The sequence below is a fragment of the Petromyzon marinus genome, chromosome 1 (assembly GCF_048934315.1).
Source record: "Petromyzon marinus isolate PM22_M1 ecotype Great Lakes invasive population chromosome 1, UKy_Petmar_22M1.pri1.0, whole genome shotgun sequence".
Classification (NCBI taxonomy): Eukaryota; Metazoa; Chordata; class Hyperoartia; order Petromyzontiformes; family Petromyzontidae; genus Petromyzon; species Petromyzon marinus.
In genome coordinates, this window is record NC_133667.1 from 26,443,772 (window position 1) to 26,466,400 (window position 22,629).

Consider the following 22,629-nt stretch of genomic DNA (forward strand, 5'->3'; position numbering starts at 1 on the left):
AAGTAAACTTGTATTTATCGAATTGGTCAAGTGGTGGTCGACCAAATGCTACAAGATTGCTATATTAGTGGTGGGGTTAAGAACTTTCTGACACCCAGGGTCAGATGATATTTAACGACGACAGGAGCCCCAATAGATTGGCTCTCATCTGGAACTTCAAAATCATAATCTTTATTTATCCTGGAGGAATCCGATGAGCTATAAAGCTCTTTTCCCTACAGATGTCCAGTATGGGACAATGTGAGTGCAAAATAGAGCAAAGGTAACTAAATTCAATCTATTATGTTAACAAGACTTGACATCATGTATGTCACCCATAGATGTTTGTCCGTAACAGTTCTTTAGTTTGCATTAGTATGTGTTCAGTCACTACACAATCATTAACTTTAGGTTCAACCTGCTCTTATTCCTTTTTTACCTATATCACCTCTTGCCACGGCAGCTCTCGCGCCTACTTCAGCATTTTGTCTTTGCTGTGGTTGTTATACCTGATGAAAATTGCTCGTGTTGCGATCGAAACGTCGTGATTTGTTTTATATTATTTCTATCTACGTGACTTTACCGAAAGCATCAAAGAGTAGGGGGGGCATTTTTTTAGTTTTTAAATGGATTTGATCAATGACGTCACGCGTCCATTACAGAACCACGTGCTCCCCGCATGACCACACCCACCCGAGGGGTGGGGGAGTGGTTGGGGGCTGGTGGGGGTTGATTGGGGCGGGAAGGGGTTGGTGGGGTGGGGCTTGGTGGTGGTGGGGGTCCAGCTCCTCCAATCAGAGCGGCGGAAAAGTTTAAATCTCAACGGCGTCAGACCCCCGCCCCGCGCGCGCGACCTTCCTCGCCATTGGTTGGCCCGCACCACTCAAAATAAACCCCCCGGTTGGCTGAATCTAATCACGTGAGGCGCAGTTAACCAATCGCTGGCCTCGATTAACAAAAAAATCTATAAATGGTGGGCGGTTGGTGGTGGTGCGGGAGAGAGAGAGACAGACTGACTCTCTGTCGACGCTTTGAACGTCGTTGCGGTCCCGTCTCACCGCTCCGCCACTCGCCTCCGGTGTTCTTGCGATGGGCTATCGTTACGATGAAGCCGACGACGGCGGCGGCGGCAAGAACGCCAGCGATGGAGACCGCCTGTCGAACGCGGCGGCGCGCGGCGACGTGGGCGCGGTTCGCGAGCTGCTCGCGCGCGGGGTTCCCGCGGACTCGCCCGGCCGCTTCGGCCGCACCGCTCTGCAGGTGAAGCGGCGGGGAGGGCGAGCGCGAGGCGGTTTTCTTGAAGGGGAATTCTAAAACAAATAGATATGATGGGTGTAAAATAATTGTCATGATTCGCTGCCCCGTGTGTCAATTCGTTGCTGCACGTCGTGGCGGTTGTTTAGACCATACTTCACCGCTAGACCATACTTCACCGCTAGACCATATTTTTAGCTCTTTCGGTAAAGTCACGTTGAAGGGAAACAATATACCATACTTCACCGCTAGACCATACTTCACCGCTAGACCATACTTCACCGCTAGACCATACTTCACCGCTAGACCATACTTCACCGCTAAACCATACTTCACCGCGTAGGTAGGTGCGGGTTGATGGAAGGGGGGTGGTTGGAAGGGTCTGATGCCGCTCGCCACCGTTGTCGGCCGTGACCGGGACATTTAACTCATTCATAACGGGCAATATTACTTAATTACCATTATAATAACCATCAGCAGCAGTGTCAGCTTGACGTGTTGGCCGTTTGGTGAAGGGTGACCAGGTGTCGTTTGCGTCCATGATCAGAATCTTGATTTCGAATTAAGCAATTCGATGAGCTATAGAAGCTCTCTTCCACATGTCTAGTCGGGGCGGGTAAACAAAGTTACAACCACAAATAAGACAAAAGCAAGTCACTACAAATGAAGACCAAAATACAAACTGTTGAGCCGGTTAAAGTCGTCAAACTCGTTGGGGAATTGATTGCTTTACCGTGTGGCATTTATACTCTTTGGTTTTTTCGGTAAAAAAAGTAAAATTAAAATAAATGTGCTTTTTTTTTACACCTGATGAGGGAAGCTTGTGTTGCCTCCGAAACGTCGTGATTTAATTTAGTTGTCTTTATTTTAATTTTATTTTTTTACCTACGTGACTTTACCGAAAAAAACCAAAGAGTATGATTCCTTGCAGTCACGCAAGCTTCAAATCTAGAACGTGTGGTATTTGTCACACACCTTCAAAATGCTGGACTTAATAAGGGGCGCGCCTCTGCAGCTGCCTAATTAAGTCGCAGTTCTTGAGCACCCCATCCATCCACATAAATGCTGTACAGTTATGCAGCTGTTTTATATTTTTTTAAGTCCTGGATAATTTGATGGAAATCACATCCATTTTTAAATTGCAGTATATGTGGGTGTATATATTTACGATTGCTCAAGGGGACCTTCCTTTCACGAGTGTCTGCAGCATCGGCTGCACTGCCTGTACCCAGGGCCTCTTGTTTGTGCTGGGTCCTGGTTGCTTTGCCCCTGGCTATGCCATAACGTTGCATTTCCTCCCCTCTCCAATCCCCACCTTTAATAAAGCCTCACGAAATACAACAATATAGCGGAAAGCCCGCTATTCGTGTGTTATATATTTTGTTGTATTCGCATTGCGTGCGTCAGGTAATGCTCCTGGGCAATGTCTCCCTCGCACGGATTCTGCTGGAGGCCGGTGCGGATCCGGGGGTGCAGGACCCAGTGTGGGGACTCACGCCAGCTCATGACGCCGCACGCGAAGGCTTTGCCGACACTGCCCTGGAGCTGAAGATGTACGGGGCCCCCATGTGGGTCAAGGATGCGCTCGGACGCACGCCCTCCCAACTCGCAGAGCTGAATGGGCACTCGGCCCTCGCCCTCGCCTTGGTCGATGATGAGTAGGAAGATGAAGATGTTATCCCACTGCGTTTCCCTCCTTTATTCAATCCACAAACGGAGGATGCAGACGACGAGGAAACGGTGGAAGAGGGAGAGGTGGAGGAGAGTGGAGAATGAAGATGGGGAAGAGGTTGAGATGGACGGAGTTGATGATTAGCTTGTGCCCGCATTTTTTACCATCTTTTTTTTGGTTGAAAGTTGTTGAGAAAAAGGCTTGAACTACTGAATCAGAATCTTAATTAATCCAGCAGTAATCTAATTAGCTGTGAAACTCTTTTTCACAGATGTCCAGTAGGGGCGGGTCAGAAAGTTACAATTAAAACAATCCAAAAAAAGGTAAGAGCCCGAAGTATAGGAAAGGCAAGGAAGTCTCTGAAAAGAAATATAACTAAAATATATAAGTACAAATTGCATAAGTACATCAATTCCTGCAACTGGTATCTTGAGGAGTGGAGGAAGTGATGACAGGAAAGAGAAGATGATACTTCATTTCCTGTTAGTGATGATGACTGGTGATGATTCTGCAGATATTTCTTTTTTATGCTGTATAACTTAATTTACAAAATCAGCATCATAATCATCACCTGTAATCCATAATTTGGGTGACTATATTTGAATAGTTGAGATTTATGAAACTTTCACGTCTTCTGGGTCTCAAAAATGGCTTGGAGACAGCAGTACAGCAGATGGAAAATAACCCGTATGTATGAAGCTCTTAGTGTTATCCCTGTGTTTTTTCTCTGGGTATGCCAGTCTCCTTGCAAATAGCACTCAATAATGTGGCCAAACATCTAAATTCTGACCCTCCTAATAATTCAGTAAGACTTTTGTCAATATCCACCACCATTGTAAACAGCAGTGACGGTAGTAGGATTGTCACCATGTTTTGTGGGGTTCAGCTTTTTGTCTCAGATGTTAAGAGTTTTGTTGAAATCAAATCTGTTATTGCATTGGTCATATTCTCTACTCCGGTGCAGTTAGTAACTGTACATAATGTTTATATACACTTTGCAAATTTATTTATTTGTGAATGCATTCAAGAGACAGAAGGGGATCCATGACCACCTGGACAAACATATTTCAACAACTGGCAGAGATATAGCCATGGGGGAACCCATGTAGGCCACTTATTGGGGGGGGGGGGGGGGGGCACAGTATGGCTTAAGCTTAGTTGGTGGTTGGGAGGATATTAGCCTCCATGTCTCTTATGCTCGTAAATATTGAAAGTTATCGCACTTTATTACTATTTTTTTGTAATGTGTTTTTTAATTTAATATTTTAAACATGACTTTACATTGCACTTTTATTGATAAACTACAAAGAGATTTAACTAAAAAAAAGAATGCGCTCATTTTCAGAGGTGTCTGATCAAATGTGGCTTTGTTGCTCAGAGAGTTCAAAGTGGCCATATTCAAGATATTATTAAGCCAGCACCACTGACATCCACGGTTCAAGCCCCAGGATATCAGGTGTCTGTCTCAGGGGGTTCATAAATGGCTATCTGATGCGCTGAGCCACCATAATTTTAACGCCTATGGAAAATCAGGTTGTTTACAGAATCGTGAGTGATCTCTCGGCCCTGGTAACCAATGACGGCTTATTTATTTTACAAAAGCAGGCGTTACATTTTATTTTGCACTTAAGTACCTTGTGGTACTGTACTCTTAAATTATTTTTTAAAGTATCTATTTAACTTTTATGCAATTATCCAATGCTTGAATTTGCAAGTAATTTGTTTTACCAGATGCTTTTTAAGTCTGTTATTTATGCATTTCTTAATCTGTATATGTTGTTGACGGAGCTCGCTTCAATGAAATGTGTAGACGGCAATAACTTTAGAAGTCTTGGCTTCATATTAGTCGCTTTTGGCTTAATGGGCTTAATGAAATTAATGAAGCTTTTAATTGGATTGAGTGTTTAGGACAGTCTTTTACCCATGACTGAAACCCGAGTTTAAAGCATATCGCGCCAATGCACAATTATTAAATTTGTTTTAAAATTGAGCCTATTTAAATTTTGGTAAGACAATGTTTACGTGTGATCTTTTTTAAAGTGTATATTAAAGGCGTGTTGCTCGTGTGGATAACAAAGCTATGGGAGTGATGGGAAAAGTTGTTTTGAGGACCGTATAACTTTTTAGAATTCTGAATGGACATTGCAAATTGAATTTGGGGAAAAAAACGTCTGAACAAACTCTTTAAATGAATTCCAAATGTTTTAAATTAAGTAATATGAAAAGTTACATTTGCACTTGTTATGCTGTTGGCTATTGTTAATGAATTGATGTTGTGAAAGTTACAATGTTATATAAGAGGAAAATATGTGAAGAGTTTTAAGATGTCGAATTGTTGTGCTGTTAACTATTTAAATAAATAAGGCATCTTTTGCTAATTCTATTGTCTTGGACAACTTATTTTTACTCATTTACACTCACTGATGTATTACCCAATCTATGAAATACAATTTCTATAAACTGGCAATTTAATTTCTCACACATCTAATTAGAATAATAACAATTGGGGGGAGCGAGAGTCCTTGCATCAACATGATTATAACAAACAAAACTCCCAACGTTCTTCATTCACATTGCCTGAGAAGAAAATACTGTATATAAATGCTATAGGAGAATTGACCTATATATAGGGTCATTGCCCGAAACGTCTTTTAGTGTTTCCACCCCTTTTACATTATTAACGTGTTGGAAGTTTAATAAACTTAGGCATTTGCACGACTGCCACCGCACGAATGACGACGTTATATTGAATATGAAAATAAAAAAAATAACCCAGGCATGTGTGGGAGGTTTGAACCGGGATTGTTTATTGCAGCATCTCAACGGTAGGGAAACCCGAATTCTCATTTAAATATCGCGACCGTTGGCGCAGTCGACCAATCAGAGGCGGCGGCGGCTCGCGCGTTTGAAGAGAAGCCGTTGGGGGTTGTTGTTTCTCTCTTCCCGCGCTTATGCGACAACAGCGCCATCGCACGGTAAAACAAAAAAACGCCTTTTACAAGTACCTGTAGACGTTTGAAAGCTCTTTTAATGCTCTTTAATATTTAATGCTCTTTTAATATTGAAACAATTTTTTTTCGCCCTCGGCTGGAAGTTGTTGTTTTTTTTGTGTGCGTGTGAGTTAATAAAAGTTAGCAAACGGTTAAAACATTTGGCGCGTTAAGCTCCGTAAAAAGGATCCTCACGTTTCGCACAATGTTAATATTCGTACGCACTGTGTTTGTTTTACCTCTTTGCAGAACGGACGATGGGTGACATCCCCATAACGCCGATTATCGTAATTATCGGCGCTCTTTTTACCTCGTTTGGGAATTCTCTCAACGCCACCACAAGTGAGATTAATAAGCGTACCGTGATCTCGTTGCGCGTCCGTATACATTCACACGATACTACCTGTGTACAGACGAAGATTTTGCTTCGGTTTATACGTTACGCTTTTTTTAAACGTACAATTAAAAAGGTGGCAAATGCTTTAACATTGCGGACGGTATGAAAAATAATTCGCTCCAAACACACATTTTAGTTTGGATGCAAGAGGAAATTGTGTATTTTTAATAAGTTTTAAAACGACAAACATAAAAAAAACCTGCCCCCTCGTTAATTTTTTTATTTAAAGCTTTCGTGACTGCAGTGATTCATATTCTTGGTTCTTTCGGTAAAGTCACGTTGGAGGGGAAACAATAAAATAATGAAAATATATATAAAACATATATACTCCCCCCCGTTAATGTTATTAAGACTTCGTTAAAAACCGTTAACTTGCATTGTAACGGCGCTGTATAATGACGCCCGAATGCCTCAAGCCTCTCGTCGATTTGATGTTTATTCCTTTACTTGCCATCAACATATTACTTATCTATTATGATTATTATTATTAAACGCGGGAACTTGCCACCTGTATAACTAATATCCCGAGAGTTTGCCACTCGCTAACTCTCAACCTTGAACTCACGGCAGCAGCGCGCAGGGAGACTTGTTGTGAGTCTCCTTTGTCGTCCCGTGTTTATCTTCTCGGCTCTCGTGTTTCAAATGTGCGGCGTCTTTTATCAACTCTTTTTGACGCTCTTATTTGTTTTCTCTGCACGGGTCAGGCAACTGGTTACACAGCCTTACTCAACCCAAATGGTCAGACATCAAAGTACGGAAGGGCGTTCGGATTTTGTAACTACGCAGTATTTTTTTAATACATGAATACAATAAGTGATGTTTCCACGCGAGTAAACACTGGATTGTTGATTTCCAACACAATGGGGCTCTGTAGTGACTCAAGTCCCACACCCTGCCCACCCTTCCCTCGACTCTCACACTGCGGCCCAAAAACGATTGTTCCAATCACCACTCTTCTCACCCCTCGATACTTTCCATTGCCAAAAGGGGCCGCTGATAGTCCACATTGCTGACTTACCTGCCAAAGACATTTCCAATCCACCACCCCCTCTCTTCTCCCTCGTCTCGCCATTCTCTATGCACTCCCTTCCCCGCCCCACACCACCGATCACTTTCTCTCGTGTGTCCACCCCTCCTGTACAATTTAGATATTTTATGAAATGTTATATGTAATGTGATGTCCCGGTTGCGCCTTATATTCACCATTTGACACACAGATGCGCCCCTGAAGCAGCCCACTCTCTGGCTTGGAGTCGTAAAAGTGACAGCGGAGTCTGCAAAATGGCTTCTCAACCCAAACTGGTTATCCAACAGTAGTGACGAAAAGGAATGGACAAATTTGACCATTCACTGCAATGACAGCAAGGTCCCTGTGCTCCCCTTTCTCTCCTTGGCAAAAAACTTCAGCTGCCGTCATCCCACCAACACCAGCTCAGACGGCCTCCTCGCATGGTGCATTATAGATGCCAGAGAGGCATATGGCAAACTTAAGCAGACTCCTGTGGCACATGGCTCTGACAGAATACTCAGTGCCGTCATTGACTTCATCAGAACCATGAAACACCTTTATGTTTTTAATGCCACCAAGGAAGAAGGACAGGACTCAAAATTGTCATCGCCGACAGACAGCACAATCTTGCAAGTGGAAGGGCAACCCCTTGGATATAAGGAGCTCCCCGAACTTAAAAATCTGCTCATGAAGCGGTATGAAGTGGTGATTGACTCCAAAGAGATACAGGCAGGGGCAACAACTCAGTCAAAGATCCCAACAGATCAATTGGTGACCAACATGGCCCTATTGAAATCTGGCAGCAGTCTATCTCCGAAACCTACAACTGACGAAAATGCATCCTCAGGAGAAAAGCAGTCTATACCTAAACCACAACAGACGGCCACAGTATGGGTTTCCATCTTCGAACAGCTCTTAAAATTGAACCAGTTTAATTGTGAGTCCAATAACGATCGATTTACTGGAAACTTGGGAATGGACTCAACAAGCGCTAAATCAAATGGGCTGAGCAAGACGGGGCAAGATTCACTTAGCCATGAATGGGGAAAAAACATCTCATTTAATTCCACAGCATTAAAGAAGCATAAACGATTCGTGCATGAAGCAAAGTCCACGAGTGGAATAAGGCATGTGCTCAGGAAGCCAAGAGACAAGCAGCCGAGAGGAAGTAAGAGCAATAAGAGCAGTCATCAATCGCCTCCTACCATCAACAGCGATGTGATAAATTCACAAGTGAAGCACCCAACTCAAGGAACTGCAGATGAGAGGACTGGAGGGAGACCAGAAACTAAAAAGCTTGCAGATACAAAGCCTGAGGTTGGACCAGAAGTTAAGAGACCTGAAAATAATACAAATGCAGTGAGATCAGGATACATGACAGCAGGAGGCAAAACATCTACACCAAAAGACGAAACATTTAATATAAAACTAGGACAGAAAGAACCTGGTGTCAAATCAGGAGATAGAACAGGGATGGTTAAACCTAAAGATAAGAGACAAGTGGTTGAACCAGGAATACGGCGACCAGTTCTCAAGCCAGAACAAAAACAGCCTGGTGTCAAATCGGGAAACAAAACAGCTACACCTAGACCTGGAGAGAAGAGGCCAGTACTTGAACCAGGAACAGAACGACCAGTTGCCAAGCCAGAACAAAATCAGCCTGGATTTAAATCAGGAAAGAAAACAGCTACACCTAGACCCATAGAAAAGAGACCAGTACTCGAACCAGGAACAGAACGACCAGTTGTCAAGCCAGAACAAAAACAGCCTGGATTTAAATCAGAAAACAAAACAGCTACACCTAGACCCGGAGAGAAGAAACCAGTACTCGAACCAGAAACAGGACGACCAGTTCTCAAGCCAGAACAAAAACAGCCTGGTGTCAAATCAGGAAACAAAACAGCTACACCTAGACCCATAGAAAAGAGACCAGTACTCGAACCAGGAACAGAACGACCAGTTGTCAAGCCAGAACAAAAACAGCCTGGTGTCAAATCAGGAAACAAAACATCTACACCTAGACCCATAGAAAAGAGACCAGTACTCGAACCAGGAACAAGACGACCAGTTGTCAAGCCAGAACAAAAACAGCCTGGATTTAAATCAGAAAACAAAACAGCTACACCTAGACCTGGAGAGAAGAGACCAGTACTTGAACCAGGAACAGGACGACCAATTCTCAAGCCAGAACAAAAACAGCCTGGTGTCAAATCAGGAAACAAAACAGCTACACCTAGACCCATAGAAAAGAAACCAGTACTCGAACCAGAAACAGGACGACCAGTTCTCAAGCCAGAACAAAAACAGCCTGGTGTCAAATCAGGAAACAAAACAGCTACACCTAGACCCATAGAAAAGAGACCAGTACTCGAACCAGGAACAGAACGACCAGTTGTCAAGCCAGAACAAAAACAGCCTGGTGTCAAATCAGGAAACAAAACATCTACACCTAGACCCATAGAAAAGAGACCAGTACTCGAACCAGGAACAAGACGACCAGTTGTCAAGCCAGAACAAAAACAGCCTGGATTTAAATCAGAAAACAAAACAGCTACACCTAGACCTGGAGAGACGAGACCAGTACTTGAACCAGGAACAGGACGACCAATTCTCAAGCCAGAACAAAAACAGCCTGGTGTCAAATCAGGAAACAAAACAGCTACACCTAGACACATAGAAAAGAGACCAGTACTCGAACCAGAAACAGGACGACCAGTTCTCAAGCCAGAACAAAAACAGCCTGGTGTCAAATCAGAAAACAAAACAGCTACACCTAGACCTGGAGAGAAGAGGCCAGTACTCAAACCAGGAACAAGACGACCAGTTCTCAAGCCAGAACAAAAACAGCCTAGTGTCAAATCAGAAAACAAAACAGCTACACCTAGACCTGGAGAGAAGAGACCAGTACTCGAACCAGAAACAGAACGACCAGTTCTCAAGCCAGAACAAAAACAGCCTGGTGTTAAATCAGGAAACAAAACATCTACACCCAGACCCGTAGAAAAGAGACCAGTACTCGAACCAGGAACAGAACGACCAGTTCTCAAGCCAGAACAAAAACAATCTGGTGTCAAATCAGGAAACAAAACAGCTACACCTAGACCTGGAGAGAAGAAACCAGTACTCGAACCAGAAACAGAACGACCAGTTCTCAAACCAGAACAAAAACAATCTGGTGTGAAAACAGAAAACAAAACAGTTATGCTGAGTCCTGAAGAGAAGAGACTAGTAGCTGAACCAGCAACAGGACGACCAGTTCTCAAACCAGAACAATCCGGTATCAAACCAGAAAACATAACAGCTGACATGAGTCCTGAAGAGAAAAGACCAGTATCTGAACCAGCAACAGGAAAATCAATTCTCAAGCCAGATCAAAAACAGCCCGGTGTCAAACCAGAAAATATAACAGCTACGCTGAGTCCTGAAGAGAAGAGAACAGTAGCTGAACCAGCAACAGGACGATCAGTTCTCAAGCCAGAAGTAAAACCACCGGGTGTCAAAACAGAACATATAACAGCTACGCTGAGACCTGAAGGAAAGAGACCTTTGATCGAATCAAGAAAAGGACGACCAGTTTTCAAGCTAGAACAAAAACAACATAGTGTCAAAACAGGCATTAAAATGGCTAAGCTTAGACCTGGACAGAATAAAACTTCGATCGAACCCGGTAAAAAACAACTAGGTCTCAAGCCAGAACAAAACCCTGGCATCAAGTCCGGAGACAGACGAGCAGACCTCAAACTAGAAGAGAGGACACCTTTGATTAAACCAGTGGGCACAGAAACTATATTGCTTCGACCAAAGGACAAGAGACCTTCAGCCAGGCCAAAAGACAGCAGACCGGGATTCGAACCACTACCGTTAGCAGGAGGCTCCTCAATAAACTACAACAAACCAGTGGCACACAGCTCAATTGTGGTACTTTTCCCTTCTGGACATATTCCAAGTAACACAATGACAGCAGCAAATGATGTGAAAAAAAGACAGCATCTGCACAACAAAGTAGGTGTCTCCATGGGTCAGGGAGACACAAGACACCCCAGGCATTCTTCCCGATTTAGCAGAAACTTGGGAGTTGATGCCACAAGCACAACATCTAATGTGCTGAGCAAGAGTGGGCAAGATTCATTTCGACTTAAAAATGGCAACTATACATTTTTAAATTCCAGGGCACTGACAAAGCATTTAAAATCTGTGCATGAAGCAAATCTCGACAGTCAATTGAATGGGATTGAAGAGTACTTGAGTAGAATGCCAAACCGTGAGCTAAGGAATGCAAGGGAAGAGCAATCAGGAGGGAGGGAGAGCAGTAAGGGAGGTCGTCAGCCACCTGTTGGCATCAATAGTCACGCGGGCACTTTACAAGTGAAGCACCCAGCTATAAAAATTGCTGAGAAACAGGGTTTGCAAGCTGAAGGTGCTGCAGGTAAACAGAAAGTAATTATAGTAGATGAGAGGACTGGAGTAAGATCAAACACTAAAAAACGTGCACACATGAAGCCTGAGGTTAGACCAGGAAATGAAAGATCTGGAAACAAGACTTCAGCTGTCAGAGCTGGAGACATTGGGGCAGATGGCAAAAGACCTAGTCCGGAAGACAAAAGGCCCGGTCTCAAACAAGCCTGTGTCACACCCGGAGATGGAACAGCTATACTTAGACCCAAAATGAATAGACCTTTGATCGAACCAAGAACAGGAGCAGTTCTCCAGCTAGAACAAAAAAGACCTGGTATCAAATCGAGAGATAGACAAGCTGAGCGTAGACATGGAGAAAATATACCTTTGATCAAACCAGAAACAGGACGACCAGTTCTCAAGCCAGAACTAAAATCTGGTATAAAATCTAGGGATGGAACAGCTACGCTTCGACCCAGAATAAACAGACCTTTGATCGAACCAAGAACAGGACCAATTCTCAAGTCAGAACAAAAACGACCTAGTATCAATTCTGGAGGCAGACAAGTTGAGCATAAACCAGGAAAGCAGAGAGGTTCTATTGGACCAGTCACCAAAAACCCTATGCCCCTTCGAATCAATAATAAGAGACCAAAAGACAAACCCGTAGGATCTCAAACACTACCGGCAGCACCAATTTCCTCAGCCATCTACACGAAACCAGAGGCGCACAGCTCAATTGTGCTGATTTTCCCCTCAGGTTATTTGCCAAATAACCCGATGATGGTGGAAAATGATATAAGAAAAAAACAGCATCTACACAATAAAGAAAGTGTCTCCATGAGGCAGGGAGACACGAGGCGCTCCAGCATCCCTCCCCATGCTGGAACCCTGGGCTCACGAACACCTGAGCCCGCAGCAAGTGTCCAGATATCAAATGTTGTTTTAGTGAACCCTCATGAGGCTGCACTCCAGATGGTTAGAACACGGTGTGGGAACACTGTCCGAGAAGGTCCTAGAGCATTTATTAGTTGTGTAAAGGATAGCGGGACGTTGGATGGTGGCAGCAGTGGGAAGCAGTTAAGGGTGGAGACGAAGCGGGAGGCAAACGACTCTGGAAATAAGTCCTTCCCTCTGGGCAACCCAATGAATGCATCTCAATCGGCAAACAAGCAAAGGAACACCCTTGGACAGAGTAAAATTGGCAATATGGTGAATGAATTACAAGGAAAACTTCTGACGGGGATGATGACGCAGTTAGGGACAGAGAGACCGCCGCAGTCATTCGTCATCCAAGAAGGTGGCTCAGCATCTTCAAGATTACCATTGTCAACGACTGTGGAAAACAAACCACAGCTCAACATGACAGTGGTGGCAGTGCAGGTGGCAAAGCTCTACCTGGAACTGGGCGGCTATCTGAACAAAGGCGCAAAGGCACGGCTGGCCGTGGAGGACTGTTCAGTGGCTGTGTATGAAAGCCTGCGGGAGTTTGTGGAGTGTGTGGAGAAGGCCCAAACCTATGAGGTCGGAGGTCCGATTGAGAGCATTCTGCCACAAAGCAGCCATCGAGACCAGGATTTGGTGGTTGTGGCCAGCAGGGCGCAAAAAAGAGATAAACATGCAGGTGAGGTATGAGTGATTGGCATTGTAGTAATGTTCAAAGACACAACTCAAAAATGTAATTGTACTTCTCGCTACATACCTGGCTATGTTTTCCAGGCTGCCATGGTTTTGAAACTTAGTTTAACGAGTGCTATTTATAGCTTGTGAGTGATATCACTGTGACATAACTATCATACATGTCATTACATACCTGAGCAAAGCTCCATGCGTGCTATTTTTCTTATAACTTTTGCATTCATGAAGTTTCAAACATTAATAGCCTGGGATACAGCGAATAATATGCAGGTAATGACAAGTTTTATTTGGTTATTGCATTCCGTCTTATTTAGAATACTTTTAGGAATTTTCCAGCTTCAAATTGGGATAACCACTTTATGTTAATTATCTTAGAATTCTTCAATGTTCACGCCCTATTATATTGATTCCTATAATTATTCACTGGTTCTGCCTTGTTTAATAATTCCCAGAATTCATCCCTGATGCTGCTGTTTAATAATAACTGGTTACATTTCAAAGTAAAAATTCCAAGAATCTTTAACTTCAGCTGCAATTCCTGGAATATTTTACGAGTATCAATCCTTTTATAGAATAATTACCAAGTCCATCATTGTTAATAGATGAATGACCCTCCTGGAAGACACTGCTTGTGGTTATGAACCAACATAGAGCGATCGCTGACACCCAATTTATTTTGTTTGGCAGACGAAAAGGACATGGCAGAGGGAGACATTTGGCTTCCCTAAGTTTCTCCGTCCACGTGTCCCACACCAAACACTCCATATATCACAGCCAACTCAGACACAAAAGATTTATACTTATACATACCTATTATACACATTTGTATACACATGCACATAGATACATATACAGCACATACAAATAAAAATGACACCAGCTGTCATTAACTAGGAATTGGAAGCTGCTATCATTACTGATTTTACCAGACTTTGGTTCATTAAGGCCACATGCAAGTAGCCTCAAACATACACATGTATAAAGACACACATGGGTATGTACTTACAAACGGATGCATAGAAAAACAAATAGAATACACATGAATATGCATATACACATACTCGTTTTCAAGAATAATCTAAAACTTGTGTGGTTGTTTCCCAAAATTATTTTGGATGAATAAACATTTCTCATACAAAAAAAACACATCCTAACATACAAATATCTGTTATTTAAAATTGGAATAAAGTTTGTGTCAGTGTTTCGGTGCTTGGATTTCACAATTTAAAATGCTTTCCCATGCTCAAGTCCTCATGACCTACCGGTCTGCATTTATATGCTTCCAAATCTTCTCTATTGAAATATAGATTATCATTACATGCTCCATGTGCCTAATGATTGGGTAACATCTCGCATGATTGAGAAAGATTATTACATTTTTAATTACCACTCAATGTCACGTGATTATCAAAGTCGCTTTACAATTTTAATGGAGATTGGTGAATATCGAAAGATGGGTCAGGAAGACAGGAACTTGGGAATTGAGGATTGACTGGAGAGGTGAAGTGTTGCTCACAATCTGAAAGTGCAGTGGTTGTGTCTCAGGAGGTTAAAGACCCAACCCAGGTGAGTTGGTGGAGTGATGAAGGCTGCCTTTCAGAAGTGTTAAAACATAATGACATTGGTTGACTGATACACGAAATATGTAGCATTGGCTGAGAGCTCTTAAGAGTGGGGTCTGTTGACGTTTTCAGGATCCGTTCCCTGATGTGACGTCTTCATAGGGCTCTGTCCCCTTTAGTTTTTCAAGGTACGTTTTAACAACATGAATAACAGCACAACTGGCACATAATGGTCAATAAAAAATTCAACAAAACTTGCATGTTTAAGTATAAAAACTTTAATTATGCGTGTAAAATTTGACAAGATTGATTTCAGCTGTCAAGAGTTAAACAACAAGTATAATATTTTTTTACAATATGATGTGCAAAAATCTTCACGAGTGACACTTCTCAACATTATGTAAAATTTGAGGTCTCAACGAAAATGAAAACCTCTCTCAGATTGGAAAATACTCATTTGCATTCTCCGATCGTGAAACGAGGGTGAAGATGATAATTTTGGAAGATTTATTTTTCAAAATCTTTGTTTGGCAACGTTAAAGGAAGAGTAGGTGAGAGAGATGGAGTTGGTGGTGAGGATAATTTCAATAAAGCAGTGTCTTCAGCAAATATATTACAACAATATCACCATCACTGTAAAATTCTGAAAGATTTTCACAAAAGGCTAATCCTGATTCATAAGCTAAACCAGTTCAGGAATATATCTTATGTGAGACACTGAATCCTGCAATAATGTTTTTGAAAAGTAAATATTACAATTACAGTTTCCAAATGCATTTTGCCTGGCCAAATTTGATTTCATTTAACATAATTTATATTTTTCCCATCTTCCAATCTGTCACTTTCTTTCACACCATTCTGTACCAGCTCATTTGACTTGCATGTCAATTGAGGTTTTTCCTTCTGTGATGGCTTTTCCAGTCGTTAAAATGAGGGAAACATCTGCACCGTCAGTGGTGGTGGAAGCACGGTTAAATAAAAACGCGGTTGAACGTCCCTTGATAGATTTTCCTTTTTAGTCTCAAATGTTCTCCGTCAATTCTCATCCTGCAATAGACACAAGGGCAGGAAGAAAGCAGTCAAGATTGTGAACCTATGAGTGCCTGAGTTTGAACCTTGGATCAAAGTGTTTCTTTCAAGGGATTCATAATGGCCATGCAAGAGATATTGAGGCAGTGATCCTTCATACCTGGGTTTAAGCCATGGGTAAGTTTATACACATCTGAGAGGTTCATAATGACCCAGTAAAATAGATTTGTGCCCTCGTCTAAATAAACCAGCTTTTCATGGTTGCTGTTCCCATCAGGGTACACATGAGTGAGGACAGGGAAAGTCTCACAGTAGGAGCTCAGTAAGACACGTGAGTGGGTGGAAAGGTGAAATTCACGCACCTGGAAAACCATGAATGATCACATTAAAGAACCACCAAATGGATCGTCTCCCAACAAATCCCCTCCAGACGAAATTGATGCAGCAGATACTGCTGCTTCAGTGGGGTTCTGTTATGTAGGTGAGAACATACTTAGGTTATTATGGCATTCATGTGTATAATTGCATTGACTATTAACTGATGTTCCTTAATAAAGGAGAGTATAATATTAATACGGATACTACTTGATAGCCAGAACCAGCAACATCACCAGCATCATAAGATAATCAACAATGATTACAGTCAAACTCTTGATTATCTGGGGTAGGCGAAGGAATGGCCTGGATAAAACCAAAACCAACAATGCAAACCATATAAAAAAAGAGGCTAATAATACATATTTAATGTTGGCCGAGTTTTTATGGGGCTGAAGACTATTTTCTTTGTAATGATTTGTAAAGTCATTGGTTACTGAGTTAATAATTGAAGAAGCAGGTGTGTAAAAAGGCAAGAATGAGCATGGAATACTATATTTTCTATGCCTTTATCGCAAACAGTGATTCTACGACCCAGGTAATCTACCCACGCATAAGTGAGCGTTATCTCAATCATTAACATCACCACCACTGCTCACCTGTGTTGGTGCCTTATCTCCAGTAGCTTTGGGACTGTGTTCGAATGACCTTGATGCGGGAGTGGGAGCATGGCTGGGTGTGGTGCTGGGTGTAGTGGTGGTGGTTGTGGCGGTGGTGGTGGCGCCGGCGCCTGTGGCCGGAGCCTCGGCCCTTGGTGGTGAAGCCGGTGCTGATGATGCAGCCGACAGAGATCCCGAGGAAGGATCTGGTGAGTCACATGGGTTTATAATGGCTGTGTCAGAAACCGAGCAAACACCATTGAGATCCTGAACTTGGTGTTCAAACTGGGAGACTGGGTGTTTCCCTTTCTCTTAGGTGGCCTAAATGATTGTGACAGAGACACTTAATCCATCACTGCTAAATCCTGCATTTGAACCCTGGATAATACAAAATCATGTATATTAGTGTATCTTTCGCTCAGGATTACAATGGCTGTGACTGGTTCATAATGGCTATGGATGGCATACACATACAATGAAAGAGATCCACATTATTTCTTAACAGACCTACTCTTCGTGAGGATCTGTTAAGACTGGCATGGCGAGCACCACACCCCACTCCATTTGTCTCCCACACTGCAACAGGTGCTAAAATAAGGCTCAGTTGACCAAGGGAATGTACCAGCACTGGCTCATATATCACTCGCCACTGATTTTAGACATGGCCAGAATTGGAACTCAAATCACCAGGTTGGTAGCACAGTACATAAATAAGTGCCTGAAAAACATTTCGGGTGTGTGTTTACCAAAACTGTTTTTTAGCCTCAAGGATGAATGTAGGGACATGAGTGGGGACAAGCGGGAGGTGAGGGGAGGTATAGGAGACAAGGCAGAGACAAGGGAAGATAGCGGCGATAAAAAGGGACAAGGGTAGGTAGATAAAACAGGAAATAATAGGAAGACAAGCAGAAGATAGAGGAAGGAAAGGGAGACAAGGGCAGTTACACAGGAGACGGGGAGGGCAAAACGGTGGGAGATGGCACCTGAAGCGGAGGGCGTGACGGTGAGCTGTGAAATGTCATAATCGTCTGTGTCGTCGGGTTCCTGCGCTACGCCGATCCTCTCGGAGAAGTACTCGGCAAACTTATCCGAGGTCCCGGCGAGTGCAGATGCCCGTGGGTGGCTCCGTGCCGGCACGGGGGGTGGTTGGGCCAGCTGGAAGTCCTGGGGTAAGGTGGGGGGGGGGTAGCCAGTGAGCACTGTCATCATAAACATACTCAACAGCAATATCAGCAGCAGAAGCACCACCATCATCAGGAGCAGCTGCACTACCATCAGCACCTGCAACACTATCAGCAGCTGCACCACCATCAGCAGCTTCACCATCAGCAGCAGCATTAGTACCATAATCAGCAGCTGCAGATATATAATCAGCACAATCATCAGTAGCAGGACAGACACATACACGTTTCTTAAAAGTTAAATGGCTGAACAACCCAATGGAAGACCATCCTGAAAATCAGCGAGGCACTCCTGGTAAAAAAAGATTCTTATTTATTGTAAACATTATTACCAGTAATTATTGGCCACAATTGTTCCAATAATCCTGGAGTGTGATTCCACTCAATAAAATATTCTTGTCTTATTTTTGCTGTTTCATTTGCATTCTTTCTTGTATTTTTTGTCTTTGTCGAACAGCTTTGTCGACTCCATTCTTTTTACCGTAACAGAACATCATTTACACATGCTTCACACAATCATAATACAATCTCACATGGACAGTTTGACTTGTATATTGAGAGCGTAGAATCGATTTAAATCGAAAAGGTGACACATTGTTAATTATCTGACAACTTGGGTTGGCAATATTGTTGGGCTGCATTGCTTGGCAATGGGGTAAATACAATCATTCAAATTATTAGAGAATTCTATTATTGCAAGGCTATCACGAAGGCATCAGGCTTCACAAGCATGGGTGCTCTGGTGGCGAGATGTAATCTCCCTTGCTTGGTATGCAGGAGGTCATGGGTTCGATTCCAACCCTGATACCTGCATATTCCCCATGGTTGCGTGGATTTTTTTTCCAGGTCCTCCATTTTTTCCCCTCCACATTGAGAACCTTGCATTTAGTTTAGATTATTTGGCAACTATAAATTCCCACATGATAAGCAACTGCGATAAGCTGTCATGTGTGGCCAGATCGCTGCTGAAAAAGAGCTAATAGCTCAGTGGGGATTACCTGATTACATAAAAGTTTAATTTAGTAGTTTTGCAACAGGGGACAATGCTCGATTGAGTTAAATTCACCTTAAATGCGCTATTGTTGGCTCCTCTCCTCGCCTGGGCCCCTGCCTGTATGGCAGCGGGCAGAGGCTGAGGGCGGGCCGTAGTGGGGGGCATGGCAGCGTAGGGGGCCACAACGAACGGGGAGGTCACCGCAGCAGCCACGGGCCAGGACGCTTGCTGGGGGGCCACCCACCCCGCCGGGTACATCACTACGGGGCCCATGGTGCCCCACGCTGCGGCGGGGGTGGTGGGCAGGCTGTAGGCTTCAGGGAGAGGAGGAAAGGGAAAGAAGCAGAAAAGGGAGTGAGGGAGGACAGGTGAAATTTTGTCAAGCGTTCGTGCATATGTACAACTGTATGCACATCTACTGTATATGTACACCTGCATATAAGGATATAACATCATATATAACTATTTATTCCTAAAAATATAACGGATCTTTGTCAATTCACTACTGAATGAAGACCTCTCCACGCTGCGTTGGTAATGGGCAATGGTTGACCTTACTTCACTGTGCTGGTCAAGTGCAGGTCACCAGGTTCAGAGTAAAGTGTGTTCACTACTGTGCTTGCACTCCTCCAAACATCCACATACGCATTTATTTTTCTGTCTCTCTGTAATTCGAAGCTTGCTACTGCTCTCGGTGCTTTTTTTCATTCTCGTAATTTGTCAGATCCATACGTGATATATATTGTTGTGTTGCTTTTCATTACATATTAAGGTCAGTTTCCAAAAAACACTCCGACCTGCCAACCGCCTCCTTATTTATTAATTTTTATCCTGATCTGCCTTCAACAACTGGTATAAATAATCTGATGTTTTTCAGTTGTGTCTCCCACAGATACATTCAATTGTTTATCAAGCATGTTATACTATTGTTTTGTTTATATTTACTTTTAGAAAACTCTACAAGCCTTCTTACATTTCTTCGATAATTTCCCGTCGTTCATTTCCATCCGTTGTTATGACAGATTTAGTGGAAATTGATGCAGCCATAGAAGCTCTCACAAACCGAAGCCTAAATCCAGACATTTAAAAATGCTAAAAACCACGTATTAACCATAAAAGTCCACACCGCCTGCTTCACAGTGAACACTAAAGATCCCCTGACATAAATCTTGACTTAAAGCTTTAATGACTGTAGGAAGTCATATTCTTTCGGGTCATTCGGTAAAGTCACGATCGCTTGTGTTGTGATCGAAACATCGTAGTTTTTTTATTCATTTGAACCTATCTACGTGATTTTACCGAAAGACTCAAAGAATATGATCCCCTGACATCATTAAAAAGAAGTAGGCCATTGTGTAACAGCGCTATGGTACAAATTTGCCAAATAAAAAAAAAGTACTCACAAATTATTAAAATGGGAATCCACAAAGCAATCATCGACCCCCCGCGAATGGTACACTCATGCCCATTAGCAGGCCAAGTGCTGAGTCACCTTGTTCCCAAAGGGACAGCTGCCACCGGGGTTCCCTTTTTCGAATGTTTGAGATCAGATGTATGCAAGTCGCTTTTCGTGTGTATAGCGTTATGAGATGCCCCGTCGTAATGGGTGCCAAATCGAAACAAATCATTATTAAAAATGGAATTACTACAGTGAAATTGCATGATGAAAGTAATACAACACAATATATAATGGGAGTCAGACAAGATTACACAATTTCGCCAATTTTATTTACAGCCACATGATGTTTTTTGAAAATTGGATTGGAGAAAAAGAATCAATTTAAATCTCAGATATATACACTTATACACCCACATACAACATAAATGAGCTGGCCATTATACGCATTCTCGACTTACCCAACCCACCTAGGGGAGCCATCTTGTTTGGAGGGGGAGGCGGAAGCTGTTGATTGGTCGAGGAGACATCGCCAAGTCCAAACAGATCTGGAGAAATAGGGGTCTGAGGAAAAACAAGTAAAACATAAGCCAAGGTGGCTCTGGGATGTGGTTCATAATGGCAGAGTCAGGGACACTGAACCAGCAAGGCTCAGGTTTTCGGTTCATGGTTCAGGCACTAGGTCTGGATGTCTCCCTCATTCAGCGAGTTCAAAATGGCTGTGTTAAAATATCTGTTCTAAGGACACCTGTAATTGACCCCAGGATCTCATCGTTGTTGGGTCAGTGTTTCTGACACACCCATTATGAATCCTTATGAAATAGTTTAACACATAGACTTTTGCGACCAATATTATCCATATGAAACAAAGACACTCCATACCAGGGTTTGAATCCAGGATGTCAACAGTGCTGGCTCGATGTCTCTGACCGTCATTAAACACCTCTTGAGAGACACGTCCAGAACCAATGATAGAACCCAGGAATTCAACTGTGCTGGCTCGGTGTCTCCAAGAGCCTCTTCAGAGAGACACTATTTTACCTATTTATTGGAATGTTTTACCAGAATAATCTCTTGAGATGGAATATCTCATTTGCAAAGGTGTTCACACGCACCCCCAGGGCTCGCACCTTCTCGCTTGAGGCTCACTAGCAGACTGAAATAGTTAGCTTGCATATACTCACGGGAGGGGAGGTGATGTCCGGTGGTGTAGTGATGTCTCCAAATAAACCAAACTGAGAAGAGTCCTGAAACAGAAAAAACAAATATCCCCCATTTAGCCCTGTAGGCTGTAGGAGCAAGCAATGTTAGCAAGCACTTATAAAAGCTGCGACGTGTGTGGCAAGCACCACGACCGGGCTACTTTTGTATCCCAGCACTTATGTTCACACTTGTGCCAGTTCATAATTTATGGCTATGTTCACCCACGGGAGGCCCACGGCATTCTCTGAAGCACTTGCCACTGGTGTTGTGGCTGGTGGGAAGCAATGTGCCACCTCTGCCTATACATATACATGCTTACACACAGTACGTATGTAATAAACATATACACGTAACACATACACAATGAGGCATAGTATCTCTGATTAGAATACTGTCACAAGTAAACTTACCAACAGCATTCTATCCATTTGGGCTTCTAGTTCTAACAGAGAGCTTCCATTCTGACAAAAAAGAGACATCAAGATCAAGACAACATCATGGGCACAGCCGTTGATTCCACAACACTTCCGTCACTGCTTTGTTATCCTATGCCGTCAAACTCACAACACAAGGGAACCTGGTTTCATCTAAGGTGGCTGAGAACTGGTTTAGACAAGGGAGGCTGGAACCTGGATTCAAACTTGAGAGCTTAGCAGTGGCAGCTCAGTGTATCTTAGGCAGTCAATGACGCCAACCATTATGAACCCGACCTTGGCCAATATGATGAACCTCCTGCGACAGAGAAAGAGATGCCCAGACCCAAGGCCTGAAGCAAGGTTCTAAGTGATGATACCATCTCGGTGTGTCTCGGACGTGGCTATTAGGAATCTAGATGTATCATTATGAAATGAACGTGGTAATTATGAACACCCTAAGACAGAGAGAGAAACCCTGTCCCAGGACCCGAGCCTTCAACCCAAAATTCCCATTCTCCTGGCTTAGTATCTCTGACAGAA

The 22,629-nt window shown here is 43.1% G+C and overlaps 3 protein-coding genes across 11 annotated transcripts in view; 2 read left to right on the forward strand and 1 right to left on the reverse strand.

Moving 5' to 3' along the window:
* Positions 1-929: 929 nt before the first annotated feature.
* On the forward strand, positions 930-5,283 carry LOC116938869 (cyclin-dependent kinase 4 inhibitor B-like). The gene is made up of 2 exons (XM_032946612.2): positions 930-1,239; positions 2,641-5,283. Exons 1-2 carry the CDS (start codon positions 1,069-1,071, stop codon positions 2,893-2,895), a joined length of 426 nt encoding a protein of 141 aa, XP_032802503.1. The 5' UTR covers positions 930-1,068; the 3' UTR covers positions 2,896-5,283.
* Positions 5,284-5,746: 463 nt separating this feature from the next.
* Positions 5,747-14,537, forward strand: LOC142924266 (uncharacterized). The gene is made up of 4 exons (XM_076066262.1): positions 5,747-5,880; positions 6,145-6,237; positions 7,510-13,320; positions 14,022-14,537. Exons 2-4 carry the CDS (start codon positions 6,153-6,155, stop codon positions 14,060-14,062), a joined length of 5,937 nt encoding a protein of 1,978 aa, XP_075922377.1. The 5' UTR covers positions 5,747-5,880; positions 6,145-6,152; the 3' UTR covers positions 14,063-14,537.
* A 621-nt stretch (positions 14,538-15,158) lies between these two features.
* Positions 15,159-22,629, reverse strand: part of LOC116938836 (disabled homolog 1-like) — a 36,515-nt gene continuing 29,044 nt past the window's right edge. For 8 of the 9 annotated variants that reach the window (XM_032946586.2, XM_032946542.2, XM_032946552.2 and 5 more), the window contains 8 exons: positions 22,084-22,134; positions 21,655-21,717; positions 20,932-21,034; positions 19,147-19,388; positions 17,883-18,063; positions 16,900-17,105; positions 16,288-16,395; positions 15,159-15,943 (listed from right to left, as the gene is read on the reverse strand). In XM_032946586.2, coding sequence (XP_032802477.1) covers positions 16,306-16,395; positions 16,900-17,105; positions 17,883-18,063; positions 19,147-19,388; positions 20,932-21,034; positions 21,655-21,717; positions 22,084-22,134 — 936 coding nt within the window. In that variant the 3' untranslated portion in view covers positions 15,159-15,943; positions 16,288-16,305. The remainder of the gene's footprint in view (positions 15,944-16,287; positions 16,396-16,899; positions 17,106-17,882; positions 18,064-19,146; positions 19,389-20,931; positions 21,035-21,654; positions 21,718-22,083; positions 22,135-22,629) is intronic. The other variant, XM_076066266.1, reaches the window with a different exon arrangement.